The sequence below is a fragment of the Heterobasidion irregulare genome, assembly GCF_000320585.1.
Source record: "Heterobasidion irregulare TC 32-1 unplaced genomic scaffold scaffold_06, whole genome shotgun sequence".
In the NCBI taxonomy this organism is placed as follows: domain Eukaryota; kingdom Fungi; phylum Basidiomycota; class Agaricomycetes; order Russulales; family Bondarzewiaceae; genus Heterobasidion; species Heterobasidion irregulare.
The window spans coordinates 2,266,768-2,288,920 of NW_009258202.1; the positions used below are offsets into that span (position 1 = coordinate 2,266,768).

A 22,153-nucleotide genomic window follows, 5' to 3' on the forward strand; every position below is an offset into this window, starting at 1 on the left:
AAACAAATTGTGAGAAAAAAATGCTCTTGGCCTTGGTCGTGCTTGGTCTCAACCTGTCCCCATCCTCATCGTAATACGGAGCTATGGCCCCTCGATCCTGGACGAATGGCGCCGATTTTCACTTCAAATTTCCTCGTACCTTGAGCGGAGAGCGTATAAATATCGCAGACGGTGAGTTAGAAGGACTTCCAGCCCCCTCACGATCCTCCGAAGCTCGAAGGGTCACTTCCTTGTCTCCAAACACGCATCCCTCGCTTCCTATACATTCCTTTACGGTATCACTTGGGTGTTTCTGTTGAGGTTGTCTGACGACTCTCTTGTCACCGAAACATTTAAGGGCCCTTCTGCTCTCGCTGCTCTACACATTCATTACCCCACCTCCTCTCATCGACATGATCTTCCCTTTGAGCTTCTTGCTTGTCGGTGCTGCCTTCGCCAGCGCACTTCCTGACCCCACATCGGTTCTCAACGATCTGGATTGCGAGTCGGGTAGCGACCTGGTCGCCGCCAGCTGGTACGCAGGATGGCACTCGGCCGACGTTCCGCTCTCTGGTGTCAGTTGGGAGAAGTATACGCACATGACGTATGCCTTCGCGTGAGTACAGATCACTCATCCCTTCGTTGAGACTTCGACTGACCCATTTCTTCAGCGAGACGACTCCCGATCCACACAAGCTGTCTCTCGCTAATTCTGACGAGCAACTCTTGCCAGAGTTCGTTAAATCGGCTCATGAACATGTACGTCGTTGCTTCCGGCGTCCGTTGCTTGCTCATCCTAAGACATAATGCGTAGGGAGTCAAAGCTTTGGTATCCATCGGCGGGTGGACCGGAGGTTTATACTTTTCTTCCAACGTCGGGGACGCCACCAATCGCACGATTTTCGTCAACACTGTGATCGACATGGTGACGACATACGGCCTCGATGGTATCGACATCGAGTACGTGTTCAGCGTTCATCCTATGAAGAGTTTCTCTAACATCTTTATTTAGCTGGGAATACCCCAACAAGCTCGGCGTAGGCTGTAATGTCGTCAGCCCAAGCGACACAGCCAACTTGCTTTTCTTCCTGCAAGAGCTTCGTGCCCACCCTCTCGGCTCCACCTTGATTGTCACCGCTGCATCTTCGATCTCGCCGTGGGTCGACGAGAATGGCAATGCCTCGACCGACCTGAGCGGCTTTGCCTCCGTCCTCACCTACGTTGCCGTCATGAACTACGACATCTGGGGCTCCTGGTCAAATGCCGTCGGCCCTAACGCTCCTCTTGACGATGCTTGCGCCTCTCCCGCAAACCAAGCTGGCTCGGCTACGTCGGCCGTGCAGGCGTGGAATGCAGCAGGCATCCCGCACGACCAAATCGTTCTCGGTGTACCTGGCTACGGACACTCGTTCCGTGTCAGCACAGCCGCTGCCCTCCCAAACGGAGCTGACGGAGCCTTGGCGAGCTACCCTGCCTTTAACAAAGCGGACCAGCCCCTGGGTGACCGCTGGGACGATGCGAACCCCGGACCAGACGTCTGCGGGAATGCACAGGGCGCAGGAGGAGTGTTCAACTTCTTCGGCTTGGTAGAGGGTGGGTTCTTGAACGACAACGGGACTGTCGCTGCAGGGATCGCATATGCATTCGACGAGTGCAGTCAGACTGTAAGCAGATCCGCACAGGTTTTCATTGAGAATCACGCTAATCATGATCGTCGTGCAGCCGTTTGTCTACAACTCGACCTCTCAAGTTATGGTCTCCTACGATAATGCCGATTCATTCGCTGCCAAGGGCAAGTTCATCAACACCCTTGGTCTGCGCGGATTCGCCATGTGGGAGGCCGGAGGTGATTTCAAGGACATCCTCGTCGATTCTATTCGCTCGGCTTCCGGTTTTGCTTGAAGCCCTTGACGGTCAAGCGCTCATCACTACACATCATGAGATTATCTTACAACCAGTGTCCTTATAATAACTATTGCTATTGTTTAATCGATGCTGCGTTCATTGTAATATTTTTCATCTCTACTACGACCCAGGTGTCTCAAAGTTGAAGCTTTGAAGCCTCGCGTCTTTGTGAAACCCATCGACTGTCCGTCGGTGATCGTGATCAAACAAGAAGAGGTTGGAGTGGGATTGGGTACTAGCTGAAAGTACCTGTGATGCATCATCTTCACCACTCCCTGCCATCCTCACGTTATACTTCCTTGTATATTTTTTTTTCGCCAGTCCTTTCCGCATCGAGGGCGGCATTGTGACCAATTCGAGGCCACCGTTGATTATATTTTCAACTTTATATGCTGTCGGATAATCGGCTGGCAATCGACTGGCAAAAGAGGATTTGGCACTCGTCTTGAAGGTGCACACATGCACACACACAGATGTACCCGTGCATTGCCACTGATTTCTTGGATCCACATTCATTCACCATTCCGCTATTCGCAGATCGTTTTCCTAATAGCGTCGTTCTTGACTCGATTCTATCCCAATCTCACAGTATCAGTTCTCCACGCGCACATAGCCTTTCCGCTCATGGTTTCAACAGATTGCAGGAGATAGTACATACGTATATTACAGCTTCTGATATCTGATGCACGACTATTATACTCATTCTCTCAAAGCAGACTTTTGATGACATTGTCGCCCTCGACGAGAATGCAAGGTCCGCCGTAGATGACCTTGTCAGAAAGGCCGTTGTCCTTTATGTATGAGATGACAGCTTCGTCTTCCGCACCAGGTTGAAGCCAGAGCGCCGGTACTGACAAAGCTTTGGCCTGCTCAAGGAGGCCAAGAGTGACCTGAAGAAAACGGATAAGACAATGAGCACTGGGGGACGAGGAGGGGGAGGGGGAGGGCAACCATATCAAAGAAAACGTGCGTACCTTGGGGTTCGTTATGATGCTGACAGAGGTTTCGGAAGGAGTCGCAAGATCTCCTAGAGTCCGCACGGCTGTGATCCCCTCCAACTCAGATTCTTTCTGCAGCCTATGAGCGCCATGGTTCAAAGGGTATCGAATAAACATACGGGGTGCACGGGTGTGACTAGCTTGTCTCTAGCCTGATACCATTTCAAAACCTGTAAACGGTATGTGCGTATGAGTCTAGTATACGATGATCGACTTCGACGATCGACTGACCTTGGTACCATACTTGGATGTGTCCTTCGATGCGCCTACAACCGCGAATTTGGGTGAAGAAAGGAACAGTTTCTGAATCTCGCTGGTCAAAACCATGGTTAAGAGAGAGAAGATGAGAGATGCTGATGGGGCGTGGACGAAAAAGGACAGTGTGGGTTGTGAGCTTATAAAGTCTGTCAGTTCGGTGATGGCACAAGGCTCACCAAGCTTCTCTATCTTCACTGCGTATCGGAGCAGTCAAATGTTACCGGTATGAGGCGATAGTGTCGTTTTATCACCACTCAAGGCCATCAGATCAGGCCTGACCGGCCTGACCATGTGATACGAACTGAAGGTGTATGCAAGAGAAGCCTGAGCACCATGAGATGACAGAGCACTTTGGTAACCATCGGCTCATCGTCAAATGCCGTCGAGTATACCGTGGGTTCAAACAGATTGTTCACTTACAACACGAGAAAGAGAATAAATCCTCGAAATTTAGGCCCGCCCCACGTGATCGCTACGCGAGGCCTCAGAAGCGCGCCTCGCGGCGGATGTGCGCACATTTTATCTCGACTCACCTCTTTGGTGTCCTGAACATCTTTCCTTCACCTCTTTCCTTCTGCTAGCATACTGCTGCTTGGCCATTTCGTACTATATAAGTTATCTCCCGCACTACTGCTGTAATGTCTTGGATACCTTCACCCTCGACCGCTCGAACCATCCTCTACGGCATACTGATTGGTTTCTCGCTCTCAATCACGTCCACTTCTCTTGCTCTGCTGTACAGAGATCGCAGAAAAGACAAGGAGGAAGCCCAACCTGGCTCGCGTCCGATTGAATTAAGGAGTGATGAGGTATTGGACGGTGTGACGGGGCTCATTGGTACGTTTTGTTATGTTCTGTACTGAGTCATTGAGAGCCTTTAGAAACAAGCGTGAAAATCAGGGAATACCCCGCTGGTGCGGATTAACTCATTGAGCGACGCGTTGGGGGTCGAAATTCTGGGTAAAGCAGAGGTGAGACGTGTCGAGGTATAGACAGCTGCAAGAATTCATTTCTTTGCAAGTAGTACTTGAACCCAGGAGGGAGTGTCAAGGATCGCGTCGCATTGAGAAGTAAACATATTCAGTTCAATATCATATACATAGCTCATTTTTGTTTTAGTGATCGAAGACGCAGAACGTCAAGGCTATCTACATCCGTACACAGGCTCACGCATCTTCGAAGGCACGGTTGGCTCTACCGGTATCTCATTGGCAACTATTGCTCGTGCAAGGCAAATTGTCCATCCGTGTTTTCGCTGTGTAAGAAATACTGAATAAATCGGCCTTCGTCACAGGGGGTACGATACAAGTAGGCAGATGTTACATCTCTAAGAGATATGCTAACAGTTTGATCTTTTGCGACAGCAATCATTATGCCCGATGATGTCTCGGTCGAAAAGGTCCATGCTCTCCAAGCTCTAGGTGCTGATGTGGAGAGGGTGAGGCCCGCGAGCATCGTCGACAAGAAACAGGTTAGTATTCCATTCGTGAGGCTCTAATTCTGAAAAAACGAAAACATTCACGCGTGTTCGGTATCAGTATGTTGTGAGTCACCATCATAATCAGCGCCTCTGCAATTTTCATCATTTCCTGCCGGGTAGAACTTGGCCCGCGAATATGCTCTCCACTTCACCGAGACAAATGCCCATGGGTCGACCCATTCATCTCTACCTTCTAATCATTCGCACCCTCGCACCCTCAAACGCTCAGAATCTTCTGTTGTCGTAACTACCGCTGAGTCGCACACGAATGGCGAGGCCAACGGTTACGCTGTGACAGAAGAAGAGGAACTCCGAACGAAGCCCAGAGGGTTCTTTGCAGACCAATTTGAGGTAGCGCCTGTGCTCTGGTCATAGATTCTCACCTTTGGATACGATTTCACTCATAATTACAAAGAACAGGAGCAATTTTGAAGCGCACTTCGAAGGCACCGGCCCCGAAATCTGGAGACAGACCAATGGTGATCTCGTAGCCTTCGTCGCTGGCGCTGGTCTGTCTCATCAGTATATTCTTACGATTCATACACCCTTGACCAGTCTCATAACTTCATCAGGCACCGGTGGGACCGTAGCGGGCACTGGGCATTTCCTCAAGACTATGAATGACGATGTCACAGTCGCAATTGCAGATCCGGAGGGTAGTGGCTTGTATAACAAAGTCAAGCACGGCGTCTTGTACGACCGTAAGGAAAGCGAGGGTACAAAGCGGCGCCATCAGGTGGATACTGTCGTCGAGGGCATGTCAGTCTTGATTTTGCACTCAGTCCGAATTAGAAAGAATGACCTGATATTTTTCTCGATGAGTAGCGGGATCAACAGGCTTACGAAGAATATCGAGTTAGCCCTTCCCATTATCGATGACGCTTTCCGGTGAGCTAGCCAGTGCAAAATTTGAGCATCCACCTGTTCAATAATATCCTCGAACTCAGAATAACCGATGAGGAGGCTGTAAGTATGTCACGCTTCCTGGTCCAGCGCGATGGCCTTTTCCTTGGGTCAAGCAGTGCGTGCAACCTAGTCGCATGCGTGAAACTCGTGCGCAAGATGGGTTGGCGAGATGGGGAGAAGGTCGTCACAATTATGTATGCCTTTATCACTCGTATAACACTGCAGATGCGCTGACTGAGTGAACAGGTGCGACTCGGGCAACCGACATTATTCTAAGGTCAGTCTTCCTTATTCGGGACAAAAAAAAATGCTGATACTTGACATTGCCTTTGAACAGTTTTGGTGAGTTGCTAGAATTCGTAATACTGATTGCATAGACTGAAGTCATACTTCAGGAATGATGAGTACCTTCATAAGGCTGGCATTCGGAACGACATTGGAATCGTTCAGGATTTACTTCGACAGCCGTTTCCTCCGATGTCTTCCATCACGAAAATCTAGTGAAACATTCCACGCAGTGGTACATACTAATATGTCAAGATGATAAGATGCTTGGTTGCGGTAAGATTACATGTTGCGAGTGGTAAGTGGTGAACGGGAGCATATGTATACGGGTGGGTAGGGTAAGGGGGTACATATACAGTCTCGAGGGCAAGCACGTTAAATACGAAGTCGGGTATAGTCGAGAGTCATTGCGGCCAGAAAGAACTTTGCGGCGGAGCGGCCGGAAACGTCATCGATGAGAAAGAGAATGTGGAGTTTGATGGTGGCAAGCTATTTTGGCTGTGGATTGTCGGTGCAGAGTTCGCCACCGCTGGTGGCGCGACCTTGTTCGTCGCTACATTCTGTGGCGGAAGGGGCGCAGACGTGGATGACGCTGTAGAGGGGCTGCGATATTAGTCAGTATAAACAATCAGGAATTCGAGATTTTATTTTACGAACCCTGCGGCGTTGTTCGTGTCTTGTGATACAGCAGCGGTCGCGTTGATGTCACTGATCCTGAGATAGCCAGCTTGAACAAGAAAGTCCCAAACTCTGCTTGTCTTGTTGACGTCGATCTTGACAAGATCACGTGCTTCGCGCCGTCGGAGTTTGCCACCACGACGAGCATATTCCCGGACGAGCGTCTCCTTGATGACAAGGTATGGCTTCGGGAGGATGCGAAGTTGCGAGCAAAGTGTTTGCTCAGCCGGTGTGAGGAGATGCAGAGAGGGACTATTTGCGAGATTGAGTGGTGCAGCTATGCGACAAGGGTGTCAAGAAAAACATCACGGAATGTTTCGAGAAAGTACGCTTACGAGCTTTGCGACCGGGTGGACCGGTACCGTTTCCAGCTCTCAACGCCCCTTCACCCTCGTAGGCCTTTCTGCCATCGGAGTCGGCAACACTGGCGTGACGGGAATCGGGGCCTTGAGATTGTCGTCGGTGCTGCAGCCGCTCCGATGAGAAAAAGTCTCGAGACATGTTCGCCTTGGCCTGGCTCTAGATATCCGGGACATGGTTAAGAGGATATACAGTGACTGAAGAGATATACGCACCCGTTTGTACGTGTCATCTTCCCACTTTTTGATGTCTGTAGCCGTCATAAGGCCCAGACGTCGATATTGTTGCAGCTCAGTTATTCGTTTTCGAAGCATAGCTTCGTCTGGTTGATAAGATCAGTATGATATTCAAAGATTAAGAAGACACGCGCACATAGAATATCAGCGCAGAAGACTTCATAATCTTCTGCTGTCTGAAGCTTCGCGAACGGTCGTAATCGATGGACAATGTCCTTTTCCTCTTTTGGCCTCTTTTTATCTGCGGCCTGGGTCTAGGAAATAATGTTCTGTACCATGCCACATGACGATGTATAACACGCTCACCTTCTTGTACTCCAACAATCCTCTATCGAACATGATGGCCTTCGCCTCGTGCCGCTTCTCAACCCTCTGGGAGTACATTTCGAGCAGCGTCAGCTTGAAGGCAAGTGATTCCTCTGTCTCAAGGGGAACGGGCGGCATGTTCTCCTCCGCCTCATCTTCGGCTGCCCCATCCGTACTCTGGTCTTCTGATCTTGTTGGTGGCTCCTTCTTGATCGTGCCATTCGACCCGTGGTGACCGTTGGTTTTGATGCCATTCAATGCCACGTTGAATGTGGACTTCGTCGGCACGAAAGACCCTTCCCGTTCTCGTCCCCGCTCCTTCTTCTCTTCTTCCCATCTGGCACGAACCTTGACGTCTGGATCATGTTCGTCTTCCATGATTGAATCACCTCCCCATTCTAGACAGATACCAAACTCGAGGTCCTTGACAAGATCCTCAGCATCGTTGTCGGTTTCGTGTTCGAACTCAAGGCGACCTGGGAGGAATGTGGCAATTTCGTGAATACTAGGCGCCGAGGTGGGAGCGACTCTATGTGGTGGTGGGGCAGTGGCCATGGAAGATATTCGTCGGCGTTTACGCTCTTGAAATTCGGAAGGATCGACATTGAATTCAATATCCATTCTCTAGGATATCAGTTCGGTTTGAGATAGAAGGCAAAGACAGAAAACAGAAGGCGGAGGCTTACAGGTAATGGCCAGTCACGAGAATTTATATAAACCACGTTGTAATGCTCTTCCACCTCCTCTTGAGTTCGCGTGCCAACGTGCTCGGCGATGGCCTTCCAGTTTCCAAGCCCTTTTAGCGAGATACCCTCGATGAGCAATAGCTCTCTTTGATACGCCATTTGTCAAGCTTGGGGCGGACTTCAAACGGCAATATCACTCACTCATCCGCGCCCCAATCCTCCGAAAATATTGGATATGAATGCAATTCCTTGATAATATTGAAACATCATCACGACCAAGGGGAATCAAGACGACTCACAACTACTCGATACGCATGCCCTCGCTTATGCTTCTTAAACTCTTTGCCACCACAAAAGCATGTTGGGCAGATGTCCACTCCGTCGCCAGGCTCGCATATGGGGTCTGCGCACTTGATTCGTATGGAATGGGTGAGATCGGTATAGCATCCATCGCACTCTATCTGGAAACCAGGTTCGTTCACAGCTGAAGGGGCAGATAATTGATTTACGTAAGTAACGAGGCGTGAGAAATTGCAGGGAATAGGAGGAGGAGGAGAACGTGTGGTAGACTTGTCTAACGCACCCGCGATCTCATCTGGTTGATGCTGCCGCTTCCTATGGGTTACTGTCATCTCGGAAAACTGGAAACCAGGAGAGCCAAATCGCCAGAGCTTAAGCCCGAAGATCAGTTGCTACCGGCTTCCAGTCGTCCAGATTCACCGATATCGCTGTCGGTGTAGATGTTGGTCCCTTTTAGAGTGGAGGGAGCACAGGTTATCTAGTTGGCCAAGGACGTGTGACTTGAAATTTGTTCACGGATACGCGGAGGGTTCAGTGCTTCGAGGATGGCGGCAGGACGATGTCGGCGACAGCGGTTTCAAAAGGTAGGTGGCGCAAGGTCTAGCCCAGAGTGATCACCGCCGTATAATGCGTCGTAGAAGAGATGAGCGATTGTCGCGAAGTCGAGAGGAATATCGCCCGACGCGCTCGACGTCGGCAGCGATGACGAGGAAAGTGTTTGGTCTTGTTTGTGTCTTCGTAATTTCCATGAATAGGCGACCGAAAGGGACGGTCCGAGTTCAACACTGCTCGACTCTTCTGCACTGTTTCTTCTCTCCTGTTGACATAGGAATAGTAGAGAAATACCCTTTGTTACACGTCGATTTTTTTACAGCTGCTGAGCGTTCTGGAACCATTTCTGCTTTGAACCGTGACGCGTGAGCCGATTGACGCTCTAGGACCTCCGCAGACCTCCGCCACCCTCCGACATCCTTACTTCCACCATGGCCTCCCAACTTCCCTGGAATTCTGCGCCCGGCCGTTCCATCGACATAGAGCTCGGTGGACAAGAAGTTATCAACATTGAACTTGATGCACTAGACTCGTCGGCGGACGATGTCATCGAAGTGCTCAAAGATGGACAGCCCAAGGTTGGCTACTGGACACGGTTGGCGGGAGAATACTTGCGACGAGAGCACCTAGATGCAGCAGAGAAAATTGCTGTAGCTGCCGTTGAAAGTGCGTACTCACCTTGCTGTTCATCGGAAACTGACTGATCGTGGCACCAGGCTTTCAATCCAGCGGCTCGATAGCCTCCCTCCCACCCGTGCATTCACTACTGGCAAACATTCAGCTGGCACGGGCACGAAAAGCCCCAAAACTTAAGCTTCCCAACGCTCGTAGGTCCTTGGTCATCTGTCAGTCATGATCTTCCCCTCAACCTTATGTCAGGCCAAGATGACATGACGCACGAGAGGTCGCAGGCGGAATATATGACAGAGGCAACATTGCACCTCAATAGCTGCGAGAAGGCTATTGCGGAGGAATCCAGCCAGCCATCTTTACTCTTGATGCTTACACGTGGTTCGTTAAGAACAGCTTGTGCATGTCAAATTTGATTTCACTAGTCCCTTGCAGCTATTCATCAACTCGCTAACCGCTCCATGGAGGAGTCATTGAGGACATTCGAAGGTATTTTGGAGGCATACCCCACGAATTTGATTGCGCTCATGGGGAAGGTACGCGATTTGTACTTCTCATAGGGACGTGGAGTTGAACCATGCCAGGCCAGGATTCTCTACGCACGACGCCAATTCTCCCAAGCACTCAAGCTGTTTCAACAAGTCCTAGCGTTGAACCCTCATTGCTTGCCAGACCCCCGTATCGGAATTGGACTCTGTTTCTGGGCTATGAATCACAAGGAAATGGCGAAGGCGGCATGGCAAAGAAGTGTTGAAGTCGTAAGTCGCAAGACCTTCATGCTGTCTTGAATGTTGATTTTATACTTGCTAGAATCCATCTGAAGGATCCGGTCAATTACTACTTGGATTGGAAGCCCTTAACTCGAGCAAGAACCCTGCTTTGGCTGATGAAGAACGAACACTGGAGATCAGAAATGGTTCCAAATTGATTGAGCGGGCGTTCAACGCGAATCAAAGAAATGCCGCCGCGGCGAATGCACTTTGTGATATATTCCTACGAAAAGGTCAACATAAAAGAGTGGGTTGCTACTTGGATTCTCTGGTTTCCCAGTAGCATACAATAATTGCTTTCATCAGGCTCTCAAGCTTGCAGAGCGCACGATCCAATTTGCCGACACTGTGACGGTACTCACAGATGGTTATATTCGCGCTGGCCGTGTCTGCCATGCAGAAGGCTCCATAGCTGATGCGACTAGGCATTACACAGCTGCAACAAATGGTCAGCCAAAAAATGTGATCGCTGCTGTGGGCTTGGCTCAAATGCAAATGCGCAACGGTCCGTATTACCCAGATCCTTATTTGCCTCTTTATTCATTCCTCCGGAAACAGATGAGACTGCTGCTGCAATCCACACCCTCGACACCTTGCTCCAGCCACCAAATCCACAACGATCGCTTGCCGCCACAGTCATGCTTGCTTCACTGCGTGCTCATCCAAGGCCAGGTGTCTCCAGCGCTGATGTCACTCAAGAAAAGTTGCGAGCACGCGAACTTTTCGATCGCGCATGCAAGTCGATTGAACAGCACGAGGACACCGCTGCCCGACTCAACGGTCAGGCGAGCAGTCTTACATCGCCCTCTCGGATTATCGTGGACGATGTGGAAATGCACGTGGAGATTGCACGTCTATGGCAGAGTGAATCGTTGGATCGCACTTCAAAATCGTTCCGCGAAGCCCTGCGGATCGGTGAGCTCAATGGACAGGCTGACCCACGAATATTGAACAACTTGGGCGCACTGGCACATTTCGAGGGTCAATTCGAACAGGCTCGTGTCATGTACGAAAGTGCGCTCACTTATGCTGGCAGTTTGAGCTCGGATGCTGCAGAGGCGATGTCGACGTCTGTTCTATATAATCTTGCGCGCGCCTATGAAGATCTTGGTAAGGATATTTTGGCGACCGAGGCGTATGAGAAACTTTTGTCTCGTCACCCAGAATATGTAGATGGTGAATCAATTTTCGTCTTCTCTCTTTCAACCGTTGTACCATTCCCTACTGACCAATGTTGTCATTACTAGCCAAGATCCGTCAGGCCCAAATGCTTTCTGATCTCAACCGGTTCGGAGAAGCCCATGAATTACTCAAGCACGCCCTCGCTTCCCAGACTAACAACCTTAATATCCGCGCCTTCTACACATATTTCCTCATCCAGGCAAACCTTCCGAAGCCGGCGAGAGATTTCGTGTTCGCGACCCTGAAGGATCATGACAAGCACGATGTCTATTCACTTTGCGCCGCCGGATGGATTCAGTACCATCAAGCTCGGGAGAACCGAGATTCAAAGGCTATCGAGGAACGCAAGCGTGGCTTCCAGCGGAGCGCCGAGTTCTACGAAAAGGCTCTCCAGCTCGATCCACTTTGCGCCGTCGCGGCACAAGGACTGGCGATCGTCACTGCCGAGGACGCGCTAGGCACCTTGAATGGTACCTTACCAGGTGTTCCAGATGACCCACAGAGACGACTCCTGAACGCCCGCGAGGCACTCGACGTCTTCGCGAAGGTGCGGGAGTCGACTAATGATGGGAGCGTCTACGTCAACATGGGACATTGTTATTACGGTCGGGATGAGTACGACCGCGCAATTGAATGCGTAAGTACAGCCTCACCAGCCTGTCGGTTTTATTTGGGTTGGCTGACTGAAGACTTGCATGCGACTTCTTTTTCCAGTATGAGACAGCATCAAGGCGGTACTACGACGGACACGATCCCTCCGTTCTTCTCTACTTGTGCCGATCGTGGTATGCGAAAGCTAATAAGGATCAGGCATTTGCCGCCATGAACACCGCTCTGTCATATGCTCAGAAGGTATCGTATTTATGTGCCTCACAACCTTCCTCCAAGCTGACTCGATTCAGGCACTACACATACAACCGAGTGACAAAGCCATTCTGTACAACATCGCGATGATCGAGCAGAAGGCTGCGGAGATGCTCTTTGCCCTTCCTAGCGCCAAGCGGACGCTCAAGGACATGCAAAGAGCCATCGAGCACGCAGGTCATGCGCAGAAGCTGTTTGCGTCACTGGCTGCAGATAGTTCAACTGTGTTGCCGTACAACCGGGAGATTGCCGATCAACGTCGTAAGTATGGGGACAGCATGTTACGGAGAGCGGAGGAACATCTGGCGACACAACGGCAGTACGAGTCCGAACAGCATGCAAAGCTAGAGGCAGCTCTCCAACGACGACTGGAGGAGAAGGAAAGGCTTGAGGCGGAAAAGGTTCGTTTTGCTCTAGCTACCAAAGAATGGTCATCATAACCACGTTGTTTGTAGCGCCAAAAGGAGGAGGAGGAGCGAAAGGCAGCTGAGGAGCTAGCTCGTCAGCGCCGCATTGCTATCTCACAGGCGCAAGAGTGGACACGAGAGGTGAAGATGGAGAGTGACGATGAACGTGAGCGTAAGGCGGCAAAGAAGGCGAACAAAAAAGTCAAGTCAGAAGCGACAAGTGGAGACGAGGGCGTAGAGCCCAAGCGGAAGCGGGTGAGAAAGGGCAGGAAGAACAATGGAGCGACAGAAGGTTCAGACGCAGACGAGGACGCGCTCTTCACAGGAGATGAGGCTGACAAGCCAACGAAGAAGGTAGGTCATCCCGTCGATATCAGACAAGACTATGCTCAACACGACATCCCTAGCGACCGAAGAAACGCGTCATTCGAGACGATGACGAGGAGGAGAAGATCAACGCAGCACCTCGTAAAAAACAATAGTAAGTGTCTACATGACATGCATCAACTCCCATATCAACGTGATAATTTCATTTTTACAGCAAGAGTAAAGAGATGATATCAGACTCGGACGAAGACATGTCGTGACCAGATTTCTACACTCCCGCCTACATATTCTGCCCTTTTAGATCTGTATCATTAGTGTTTCTCTATCCATGTGCTTTGCCGGACTGTTTCATCATATGATTAGCTGTACCTCGGATGCCGACGAGATAGCATGAGAGAATGATGCATCCTTTACAATGTACTCCAGGTTTTTGCGTGCCCTCGCTCACCGGCATTTTTCGCCAGATTCGGACCGCCTCCGCCGGCAACGGCACCTGCTGCGAGTCATCGAAAAAAAACATGAGTACCAGCCTTCACGTGCCTTGATGAATACCAGGTAGGGTCTCCTCTAACAAAGTACGTCAGACAGGGGCCAAGCTACATTTTTACAGGCTGACGATGAGTAGAAGTTCCAATTTCCCCACTTCCCGAGGTAGCGAAAAAAAAGCAACAGTGGTGATTGTACAGTTCAACCCCCATGCCTCCTCGCTCTCGTGCAAAGTGCCAGATCTGCGACAATATCGAATCGAAGTACAGCTGCGCAAAGTGCTTGATTTTGTAGTACGAGCGATCCCCTTTTTGCAACACAGATTAGACTGATACTTCTACTGTCAGTTGTTCAGTGCCATGCTACAAGAAACATAAAGGTGCGTGCATAAACGGCTAAGGGGCGGTAAGGGTGCTGAATTCGCTGCAGAGTCGTCCTGCAGCGGAGCAGCAGGGTCCCTTTTGTCGTCACACACCCAAAATAGCATACCGACTGCGCTGAACGATGCGCCTGCAAAACCTATGGATACGAATGGTACGCGCATCGTTATAGAGAGCCTATTTTTAACGCGTCTGATAATAGAACAGCAGCGACGTCTCTAGAGGAACCATTCCTGCAGGATGGTCCCCAACTCCGCCCGTTAGCGTCTCTGAATTGGCCGTATGTCCCAGATGAATCAGCCTATCCGGACCCACTGAAGCGAGACGATCCAAAACCACTGCAGCTTCACCAGTATGAAGCAATAGGTACAGTATTTTCTCCGGCTTATCTCGATTTCCCGGCGCAGCAGGCACCAAGGGGCTCTTATTTCCCCGCATTCTATTGATTGCTACCCCACAGCGACTTCGCCTGACATCCGCAAAACGATGGCCATGTACCCGCGATTGAAGGAGCTCCTGCGGTCTATTAATTCCTTGCACGGACATCAGAGAGAGCACGCATTGCAGCGAGCTCTTGGCGTGTCGGATGCCGATGCGCTCAGCAGATCAGGGACGGCATCAGATGAGAGATATGCGGATGAGGATCGGAAGGCCCTGAGAGCGTTAGCTGAGGCCGTTGAGGCTGCTGTGCGTGGTGGTCAAAAGCAAGTCTTGGGTTTGGACTGGGGAGATTGAAGCAGGCAAATATATTGATCGCCGAGATATGCGTTCCCGACGGAACATCGCTTCATGTCTTGTGATGTCTCCGGGAAAGACAAGAGCACACGTTCCCACATGGAAGTCAGCGTGCGGAAATTTTCCCATCGCAAAATTGACAGGCATAAGTAGGACCTGAATGTAAGACCAAAACGAGCGTCTCTGCGACGAAGGTGAAAGACCAGCTTTTGCTGCTGGTTTCTGAAGATATGCGTATGATGCGTTTTGAGCACCCGAAGTTGGATGACAAGGAGATTGTTTCATGGAGGAGGAGATAGATGTGTGATTGAGGTGGGCAGCAAGGGCAAATCAGAAAGAGGTCAAGATTGGCTTGGCTATTCTTGTCTTTGATTTACAATAAGGCTTGCAGGCGCTAATAAGCCACAGCCTGACGACTTGTGCCGTCCTCGGGCATTTCGTTCACTGCCTCCTCCTTTCTCCACGACCATCATGCTGCCACACATACTCCTCGCTCTCTTGTTTCTCGCTAGCTCTTCGTCGGCTGCGCCTTCGACGAGTGGTGCCATCCACATCCCTATTACTAGACGCTCACATAATCCTGCGAAACGATCTGCCGAAGACAACATCGACCGTTTATCCCGCGCAGCAGACTTCATTCGTAATAGATATGGCTACTCGAGTCCGAGTACGACTGTTCAACGCCGACAAAGTAGTGCGGCGATCCCAATCACCAACCAGGTAAACCCATTTTTGTCGTTTAAGCCCCAAATCTGGACTGACGTCGCGCCAAGGGTTCTGACACCAGCTACTTCGGCGTAGTCAACATTGGTACACCGTGCGTAGGACTATTCTTCAATGCACACAGTCTCGTTGAATTTCGTTTCTATGATGCAGATCACAAAGCTTCGATGTCGTCCTCGACACTGGCTCGTCAGACCTTTGGGTAGCAGCAAACAATTGTCAATCATGCCCTTCAGGCACGCCTGAATTCGACCCGTCGAAGTCAACCTCGTTGCAGTCGTCAACCACGAACTTAGAGCTTCATTACGGCTCCGGTGCAGTGGCAGGAACTTTGGCAGCAGATACTGTCTCAATGGGTCCGTACACAATCCAACAACAGACTTTTGGTGTGTTAATCGTCTACTACTCTTTCTTGCAAGGATTAATTTGTGCTCGTAGTGGTTGTGGATCAGATTACTAGTGGTCTTATCGATGGCTCCCTGGCTGGCATTATGGGCCTCGCGTTCGAGTCGATCTCCAACACCCAGGCCACTCCATTTTGGCAAGCTCTGCTTAACAACAATCAATTCCAGAGCCCAGAGATGTCGTTCTGGATCACCCGATTCCTCAACGACGCCAGTGCGACTGACGAGGAGCCTGGAGGCGTTCTCACTCTTGGTGGCACCAACTCAACTCTCTTCACAGGCGATATCGATTTCCAGAACTTCCCCAGTGGAACTCAAGCTTCATTCTGGTTGCAAACTGTTACAGGTATGTCCTATTTTGGCTTTGGCTTTTTGATATCATTCAGGCAGTGACAAGGGCATCGACTTAATGCTGAATTCATCATACTTGTGCAGCTGTCACTGTGAACGGCAAATCTGTGACCATCCCTACTGGTAACTCGGCTCTTGCTGCCATCGACACGGGGACAACCCTCATCGGTGGACCCAGCGCGGCTGTCGCAAGTATCTGGGCCGCGGTCCCTGGTTCTAGGGCGCTCACCGGTCAAATGGCAGGGTTCTTCGGATTCCGTCAGTTTTGATTCTACGTCTCAATCATCAGGAGCTCTGATATATCTTCTATCGTGAAATCAGCTTGCACTACTAATGTAGAAATTTCTATGTCTTTCGGAGGAAAGTCGTGGCCAATCAGCATCAACGATATGAACCTTGGCACGGTTGGTAGCGGCCTGTGCGCTGGTGGCATCTTCGACATCTCACAAGGAACCGACATCACCACTGGGAGCGGAACCCCCAACTGGATCGTTGGTGACACCTTCCTGGTATGCTTGCTACGCACTCGACAAAGTAAAGAAGTGAGACTAATCTCAATATAGAAAAACGTCTACTCCGTTTTCCGCGCGAACCCACCCTCAGTTGGATTCGCAGAGCTCTCAAATGCCGCCGGAGGCTCATCAGGTGCGTGCTTTCACACCTTTGTTGTCTCGTCATTGTTCGTCGCCGTTAGATGGCCTTTCCTTTCCATGGCTCGGGACTTTTTGTCTCTTGAACAGCCTTTAACACAACCTTCTCCTCTCTCGGAGCAGCTTCTCCTACATCCTCCACAGTCACTGCGTCGCGATCATTCACAGGAACGGCGGTAACCTCATCCATTACAGGCACTCCCGGTTCTGCCACTGGCTCAGCTACAATCACTGGTACATCAAACCCCTTGCCTTCGGTCAGCAGTTGTGCGTTTCATTCCTCTTTGCTCGTCACACACATGTCTAATCCACTCACGCTCATATGTCCATAGCTGCGGCATCAGCTGCACATGCTGGCTCCGGAACCGCTATCATGGCCATCGGTCTCTCGCTACTCGTCAGTCTCTTCACAGGCCGTTTCCTCCTAGGCTCTTCATAGGGGCAGCAGTGACTCGGTGGCAAAGGGTTAGATTACGGGATTTACCTTTTCTCGATGTTGCATGAACGGATTGCTTATCCCACAAATGCAGCATCTGTTTCAATTGTTAATTGACATACATGCAGCGTTTGTTGTATTATTTCTGCGTGGATTTACTTGCTGACGATCACTTTACACATGTACCGAAGGACTGACGGACGTACTATGGTCTGCATATGTTCTTGAACATTGTCAGCATACCTGCAGATTCCCTTGTCTTCGTATTGTAATTATTGCATCACACTCTTTGTCTTGTGCTTGATTTTTCTCGAATTCCTCCAATGGCTTCCGTCTTTTGTGCAACACATCCAACGAGTCTTGTAATCCCCGTTGACTTGATGCCCGGTCTGCATATCAGTCGACCTCATCAAATCAGGTTTTATAACTTTTATCCAGTTCAGACCTCCCAACACGAGCGTTTTAGTGCTTAGATTCTGCTTCAGCCGCCCAGCCGCGGCTGCGCAGCGGAAACAAAGCTCACAGGTTCATTGTTCCGATCTTCTGGCAGAACTGCGCGGTTGTGGGGGATGTAATTATGGGGTAGAGATTGGCGCGATGCTTCCGCTCCGGGTCGAGGTGGGCAAGGTGCGACTTATCGGCTTTTGAAATCGTCTGCTTTATTAGAGTTGAGATCGCCACGACGCATGATTGCAGAACCCCCGAAAATAGAGGGGTAGGCCACCCCCCCTATCCGGACAAAAATTGGGAAAAAAAGGTCGAAAAACTTCAGCCAGGCCTGACCACGGAAGGAGGCCTGAGTCGCAGTCCGGACATTGGGAGCCATTGTTGCGTCAAACCTCAGGCTGAGTCCGAACGCTTCCATGGTTTAGAGGCCAGATCCAAGCTGTTCAGGCAGAAAATTGTTTTTTTGAGCAATCCGACCGATTTTGGGCATCGGGTGCCGGGATGCCTGATGCTGCCGTCCGGCCAAATCTTGCCCATTTGGCCCAAAAACAGAGGCAGATCTGAGCTTTTAGCGCAAAATTTCGCCCTTTTTGTCCAGACTTTTTTGGGGATTTGGTAAAATGCTGACTGAGGCCTGCTCCCCCTATTTTTGGGAGTCCTATGATCGCGCATTAGAGGCCGTGGGTGTCCCCGAATCTACAGTCTGCTTTTCAAGCAGAGATCTACACGTCTGCATGTGTTCCGACCCGCACATCTCGGTATTATTGACCATTTGGGCGGTCGTCCTGCAGGAAGATTACTCATGAAGACTGCAAGGCTCCATGGTGGACATTCCTTACGTCTCAAATTTGTCTCGGCCACAGCGGATACAGTATGACATTCTCAATTTTTCGGATCAATAATATGCATCTCGAGCCGAGGTGGAGCGCCAGAAGGCCAACAAGAAATCGTGGCCAAGTTTGAACTTTGAGTACTGGTTTCAAGCTCTGCCAAAACCATGGGACGAAACCCGAAACATCTATCAGTTGAGCACGAACGCAAATGGGTGTGTTAGGGTAATACCTGATGTCGATAATATGCCCAGATTCAAACATGACTACGTCCTGGGAAGAACCGTGTTATGCAGATGGGGACCCGACTCGGTGGTTTGTAATACCCAACAAAATTACCTCCAAGGAAGGATCTGAGTGTGGTAAACGGTAGGGCAGGACAATGACGATGCTATTTTGGAGAAGGAGCGAGTGGCTTCAAAGGTCTGCTGCTAGATCTCGGCGGCTCGAGAAGGGGTGTTAGCACGGGGCCTGAAGGCGATGACTGCGATACACGCGCTCGGGAATCGGGCAGCAAGTCTGGCGAAGTCAGAGGAAATCGCGTAAGCGCCAGTGCCGAAAGTCGCCAGCCTGGCGACTGACTCGATAGACGCGTCTGCAGAACGCGTGCGTGGCCTTTTTGCTTCGTCCAAGATCCGTTAGGTCTCACGTACGAAACGCTCTCGCGCTCGGTGCTTTCTCTGCCCAAATCGGAAGCGTGAGCGACCGTGAGCTGAAAGAACAGCGAGTCGAGTCACAGGCGTGTACTTCTATTGAACAATGATGGTCGCCACTGTTTACCAGTACCGCGTGGCTGACTTCAGGGATTTCATCCTGCTGTACTAGGTTATCAGTCCGTGGGAATGATTCTCGTCAGGGAGCAATCCGGATCCACATGCATGTCAATCTCCACGGACCTACCGGGCACCATTCAGTAGACCTGCAGTGAGCCTGCATGTCACATACTTGGTATAATTGCAGTCTAACATAGGCGTCAACTTGCAGGGCTGAACATGCACGGCGTTACCACCCTCGCAGACTGAACACCCGGTGAGGCGCTAGTTCTTGAGGCAAGCATCGCAATCCTATACTGAGCAACACATCGAATTGCTATATGACGTCCCTGATGAGCATCCGTCAAAGAAAACATTGTCCCGAAGCACTACAGAAGCGCGGCTTGCCGCCCGGTACGTCGAAGGTACGATCAAGGAACGGGTGGTGCGGGCAGGAATGGAAGTTGAGGAGAGTCTCGAGAAACATTCGGGCTCGCAGAAAGCCTGTCGGCTGCGAGAGGCTCAGGGATTTTCGAAAACAACGCCGTATCAGCATCAACGTGTGCTAAGAATAGAGCACGTGAGAACGTCATCCACTGGGCGGTGATCTTCCTAAACGCTGTGTCATTGCCTGTCACTCTGGATGAAAAAACAATGTGGGGTTGTCCGATCTCTACTCGGCGCATCAAGCACTGGCAAGTCGACCTGACACTCACCGGAGGATCCCGATCCACATTCAAGACGCCAGGGTGAGGATATGAAGAGGGTGATCGCATCGAGGGTGTCTATGAACGGCAAAGAATATGGGTCCCAAAGTACATATGTTTCATGGTTGATGCAATGAACGGGCATGCCCGCGCGAAGAGAACATGTGGGCCAGACAACGGACGAGCGGCGATGCGAGGCCGCGAGGTATGATGAAGAAGCAGGCTGCCTATATTTTAGTGTCCGGAGAGTTGTGATTGCGGTGGACGAGAGGGCATGAGAAACTTTACCCGTCTTTTGGGAGGGGGACGTTTTGAGTTTGGGGCCATTCAAACACCTAGCCACCGCGGTGAAGGGATGTTCACAGTTCGCAGAAGCAACAACCTGTTGGAAAATTTGTTGACCCGTTAAGAAAGTAATCGGCTGAGCGGCGGGGACACCGTCATGGGGTAGTGTCGGTAGTGCTAGGGCCCGCAGGATCTTCCTCTTGGTGTTGAAATGGCCAGCAGAAACGCGTTGGGAACCTATCAAGAGGGCAGCGCGATGAAGTCATTTAGTGTCATTCGCATACCGTAGCGAGCGACTATCTCCTCCTCAATGTTGAAATATCCTTGTTTGACACGCGTGGCACGATCTTCCTGACCGCTAGTAGGTGTCATTGTTCCATCGGTAGCAAGGTCTGATTTGTCAAAGAGGAGGTATGTCAGATTCTCCAGAACCCGAGAGTAGCAGCCTGCTAGCCGTTGGGGGACATGAGCGGATCGTTGGTGCGGGGGTGACTTCAAAGACCAGGTTCACGACGGACTGCGAATTTCAGCCAAGCGTTCCTGTAGGGTATGCTTCGACTAGAGCAGAAATAAGAGAGAGAACGTCGACGCACCTGTGCTGAGTATGAGTAGCGAGTCGCCTACTGTACATGCCACGCATATCGTGGCAACAAGCTGCATAAGCAGCGCTCGGACCTCGAGTTCGTCAGCCAAGCGATTATTATCCTTACACGATTTGCAGAACTACACAACGCGAGGCTTGGAGCAGGTCCTTCTTCTATATATACAATGTCCCATTTTGTCCAAAACTGCCGGAGCGGCTCTGATTCTGTGAAGACAAAAAGAAGACCAGACCAGACCGGATCGAATCGGTAGGTTCCCTTCTTACTTCATTGAGGGGGCATCTCCCGCGGAAAATAGAGTACCCCTTATCCTCCGGAGGGTCACAGCATGATTGCTGGATATGCGGCAGCCAGGCGCGCTGGTCGAGGACCGGAGAGATCAGATGGATCGTTCATGCGGACATGTTGCGTCTTCCACCTCACGTAAAATACGAGAGCGGGGTGTAGGGAACGCGGCGCACCTTCTGCTCGTTTGGAAGGCAATTTTGCATCCGTGCAGGCCAGATCGCAGTCGGTTGTTATCGTGCATGATGGCACAAGCGTGCTACCCACGGAACAAGAAGATGAGCCAATGTACGGCCCGGAGTTAAATGCAATACGCACGTACGAGTCCCTTACTGCTTTATGCCTTGACATTACGGGAGCGGCATCGAGCTGTCCATCGATAGCGCCGTATGGCACCGCTCTGTCCATGCTGAGACTAAGTTCGAGCTGCTAAGATAGAGCGAATGACATCACAGGCTGATGCGCACGCTCGCACTTGGGATATAGAAGTAGCCATCCGACGGACGCAGCCTAAAGGCATCCTAGCAAGACCATCATCGACTGCAACAAGTATGTCTAGGCATGCAGTGCATGGACAGCAGCGGGGCCACCTCCATCGAGGTGACGTTTTTGTCCAACTGCAGTGCACCTCAGCAGCGATCCGTTGGGGCAAATCTTTGCTGTGGGTTCCAGCACAGGCGACACTGATCCGAACGGCCGGCGGGAAACTCCGAGCTTCCAAGACCTAACCTGACTGCAATAGAAACGACGCGAAACGAGGATCAGATCCACTCACCTGGCCATGGGCAAGTGTGCGAGGACCCTGGATCGAGTGTGTTGTTCTCGATGGCCGCGCGGCGGCAGCGGGTTGGTTGTGACTGCGGGAGATGAAGCATGGCACGGTGAACCGAAGGAGAGGTTACGAGATACGATGGTGACTGGAGTCGCATGCTTCATCGCGGAGTAGAAGGGAGTAGACAAACTCCCAAGAA

At 50.9% G+C, this 22,153-nt stretch overlaps 9 protein-coding genes across 9 annotated transcripts; 5 read left to right on the forward strand and 4 right to left on the reverse strand.

Moving 5' to 3' along the window:
* The first annotated feature begins 82 nt into the window (after positions 1–82).
* Positions 83–1,990, forward strand: HETIRDRAFT_62145 (glycoside hydrolase family 18 protein). The gene is made up of 5 exons (XM_009548688.1): positions 83–595; positions 651–738; positions 794–939; positions 992–1,643; positions 1,702–1,990. Exons 1-5 carry the CDS (start codon positions 393–395, stop codon positions 1,879–1,881), a joined length of 1,269 nt encoding a protein of 422 aa, XP_009546983.1. The 5' UTR covers positions 83–392; the 3' UTR covers positions 1,882–1,990.
* A 569-nt stretch (positions 1,991–2,559) lies between these two features.
* HETIRDRAFT_440624 (uncharacterized protein) lies at positions 2,560–3,373 on the reverse strand. Its single transcript, XM_009549484.1, has 5 exons — positions 3,317–3,373; positions 3,114–3,260; positions 3,002–3,052; positions 2,859–2,954; positions 2,560–2,774 (listed from the first exon to the last, which is right to left on the reverse strand). Exons 2-5 carry the CDS (start codon positions 3,207–3,209, stop codon positions 2,592–2,594), a joined length of 426 nt encoding a protein of 141 aa, XP_009547779.1. The 5' UTR covers positions 3,210–3,260; positions 3,317–3,373; the 3' UTR covers positions 2,560–2,591.
* A 405-nt stretch (positions 3,374–3,778) lies between these two features.
* HETIRDRAFT_320062 (uncharacterized protein) lies at positions 3,779–6,027 on the forward strand (the record flags this gene model as incomplete). The annotated part of the gene is made up of 12 exons (XM_009549485.1): positions 3,779–3,977; positions 4,041–4,111; positions 4,165–4,210; positions 4,260–4,388; positions 4,505–4,615; positions 4,850–4,971; positions 5,036–5,129; positions 5,211–5,379; positions 5,446–5,508; positions 5,568–5,720; positions 5,773–5,803; positions 5,911–6,027. The coding sequence occupies 12 exons, from the start codon at positions 3,779–3,781 to the stop codon at positions 6,025–6,027; spliced, it is 1,305 nt and encodes a 434-aa protein (XP_009547780.1).
* A 428-nt stretch (positions 6,028–6,455) lies between these two features.
* On the reverse strand, positions 6,456–8,709 carry HETIRDRAFT_319747 (uncharacterized protein; the record flags this gene model as incomplete). The annotated part of the gene is made up of 10 exons (XM_009549486.1): positions 6,456–6,766; positions 6,825–7,006; positions 7,075–7,171; positions 7,222–7,339; positions 7,392–7,595; positions 7,740–8,015; positions 8,078–8,222; positions 8,279–8,325; positions 8,377–8,561; positions 8,661–8,709. The coding sequence occupies 10 exons, from the start codon at positions 8,707–8,709 to the stop codon at positions 6,456–6,458; spliced, it is 1,614 nt and encodes a 537-aa protein (XP_009547781.1).
* A 482-nt stretch (positions 8,710–9,191) lies between these two features.
* On the forward strand, positions 9,192–13,483 carry HETIRDRAFT_62148 (putative potassium uptake). The gene is made up of 14 exons (XM_009548689.1): positions 9,192–9,595; positions 9,646–9,756; positions 9,809–9,940; positions 9,995–10,095; positions 10,144–10,317; positions 10,370–10,576; positions 10,636–10,834; positions 10,888–11,505; positions 11,577–12,148; positions 12,226–12,363; positions 12,414–12,776; positions 12,831–13,136; positions 13,190–13,263; positions 13,324–13,483. Exons 1-14 carry the CDS (start codon positions 9,361–9,363, stop codon positions 13,367–13,369), a joined length of 3,276 nt encoding a protein of 1,091 aa, XP_009546984.1. The 5' UTR covers positions 9,192–9,360; the 3' UTR covers positions 13,370–13,483.
* A 322-nt stretch (positions 13,484–13,805) lies between these two features.
* HETIRDRAFT_123373 (uncharacterized protein) lies at positions 13,806–14,710 on the forward strand (the record flags this gene model as incomplete). The annotated part of the gene is made up of 4 exons (XM_009549487.1): positions 13,806–13,888; positions 13,943–13,974; positions 14,183–14,341; positions 14,436–14,710. The coding sequence occupies 4 exons, from the start codon at positions 13,806–13,808 to the stop codon at positions 14,708–14,710; spliced, it is 549 nt and encodes a 182-aa protein (XP_009547782.1).
* Positions 14,711–15,171: 461 nt separating this feature from the next.
* On the forward strand, positions 15,172–17,577 carry HETIRDRAFT_146489 (aspartic peptidase). The gene is made up of 9 exons (XM_009549488.1): positions 15,172–15,430; positions 15,484–15,527; positions 15,587–15,819; positions 15,872–16,183; positions 16,273–16,446; positions 16,510–16,697; positions 16,752–16,833; positions 17,034–17,105; positions 17,171–17,577. Exons 1-9 carry the CDS (start codon positions 15,182–15,184, stop codon positions 17,275–17,277), a joined length of 1,461 nt encoding a protein of 486 aa, XP_009547783.1. The 5' UTR covers positions 15,172–15,181; the 3' UTR covers positions 17,278–17,577.
* Positions 17,578–19,734: 2,157 nt separating this feature from the next.
* On the reverse strand, positions 19,735–21,590 carry HETIRDRAFT_116148 (uncharacterized protein; the record flags this gene model as incomplete). Its single annotated transcript, XM_009549489.1, has 7 exons — positions 19,735–19,922; positions 20,020–20,532; positions 20,580–20,687; positions 20,889–21,018; positions 21,063–21,103; positions 21,359–21,441; positions 21,505–21,590. The coding sequence occupies 7 exons, from the start codon at positions 21,588–21,590 to the stop codon at positions 19,735–19,737; spliced, it is 1,149 nt and encodes a 382-aa protein (XP_009547784.1).
* Positions 21,591–21,737: 147 nt separating this feature from the next.
* On the reverse strand, positions 21,738–22,118 carry HETIRDRAFT_321359 (uncharacterized protein; the record flags this gene model as incomplete). The annotated part of the gene is made up of 2 exons (XM_009549490.1): positions 21,738–21,906; positions 21,958–22,118. 2 exons carry the CDS (start codon positions 22,116–22,118, stop codon positions 21,738–21,740), a joined length of 330 nt encoding a protein of 109 aa, XP_009547785.1.
* Between the last annotated feature and the right edge of the window lie 35 nt (positions 22,119–22,153).

What these genes read in the sequence shown, in the direction of transcription:
- HETIRDRAFT_62145 (XM_009548688.1), top strand. Translation starts at nt 393, where the DNA reads ATGATCTTCCCTTTGAGCTTCTTGCTTGTCGGTGCTGCCTTCGCCAGC. An exon ending in CACATGACGTATGCCTTCGC is followed by an intron (nt 596 to 650) that starts GTGAGTACAGAT and finishes CCATTTCTTCAG; the next exon opens with CGAGACGACTCCCGATCCAC. An exon ending in TCGACGAGTGCAGTCAGACT is followed by an intron (nt 1,644 to 1,701) that starts GTAAGCAGATCC and finishes ATCGTCGTGCAG; the next exon opens with CCGTTTGTCTACAACTCGAC.
- HETIRDRAFT_440624 (XM_009549484.1), bottom strand. Translation starts at nt 3,209, where the DNA reads ATGGTTTTGACCAGCGAGATTCAGAAACTGTTCCTTTCTTCACCCAAA. An exon ending in CATCCAAGTATGGTACCAAG is followed by an intron (nt 3,053 to 3,113) that starts GTCAGTCGATCG and finishes TACCGTTTACAG; the next exon opens with GTTTTGAAATGGTATCAGGC. An exon ending in TAGTCACACCCGTGCACCCC is followed by an intron (nt 2,955 to 3,001) that starts GTATGTTTATTC and finishes CATAGGCTGCAG; the next exon opens with AAAGAATCTGAGTTGGAGGG.
- HETIRDRAFT_62148 (XM_009548689.1), top strand. Translation starts at nt 9,361, where the DNA reads ATGGCCTCCCAACTTCCCTGGAATTCTGCGCCCGGCCGTTCCATCGAC. An exon ending in GGCAAAGAAGTGTTGAAGTC is followed by an intron (nt 10,318 to 10,369) that starts GTAAGTCGCAAG and finishes TATACTTGCTAG; the next exon opens with AATCCATCTGAAGGATCCGG. An exon ending in TCAAATGCAAATGCGCAACG is followed by an intron (nt 10,835 to 10,887) that starts GTCCGTATTACC and finishes CTCCGGAAACAG; the next exon opens with ATGAGACTGCTGCTGCAATC.
- HETIRDRAFT_146489 (XM_009549488.1), top strand. Translation starts at nt 15,182, where the DNA reads ATGCTGCCACACATACTCCTCGCTCTCTTGTTTCTCGCTAGCTCTTCG. An exon ending in CGATCCCAATCACCAACCAG is followed by an intron (nt 15,431 to 15,483) that starts GTAAACCCATTT and finishes CGTCGCGCCAAG; the next exon opens with GGTTCTGACACCAGCTACTT. An exon ending in CTGGTTGCAAACTGTTACAG is followed by an intron (nt 16,184 to 16,272) that starts GTATGTCCTATT and finishes ATACTTGTGCAG; the next exon opens with CTGTCACTGTGAACGGCAAA.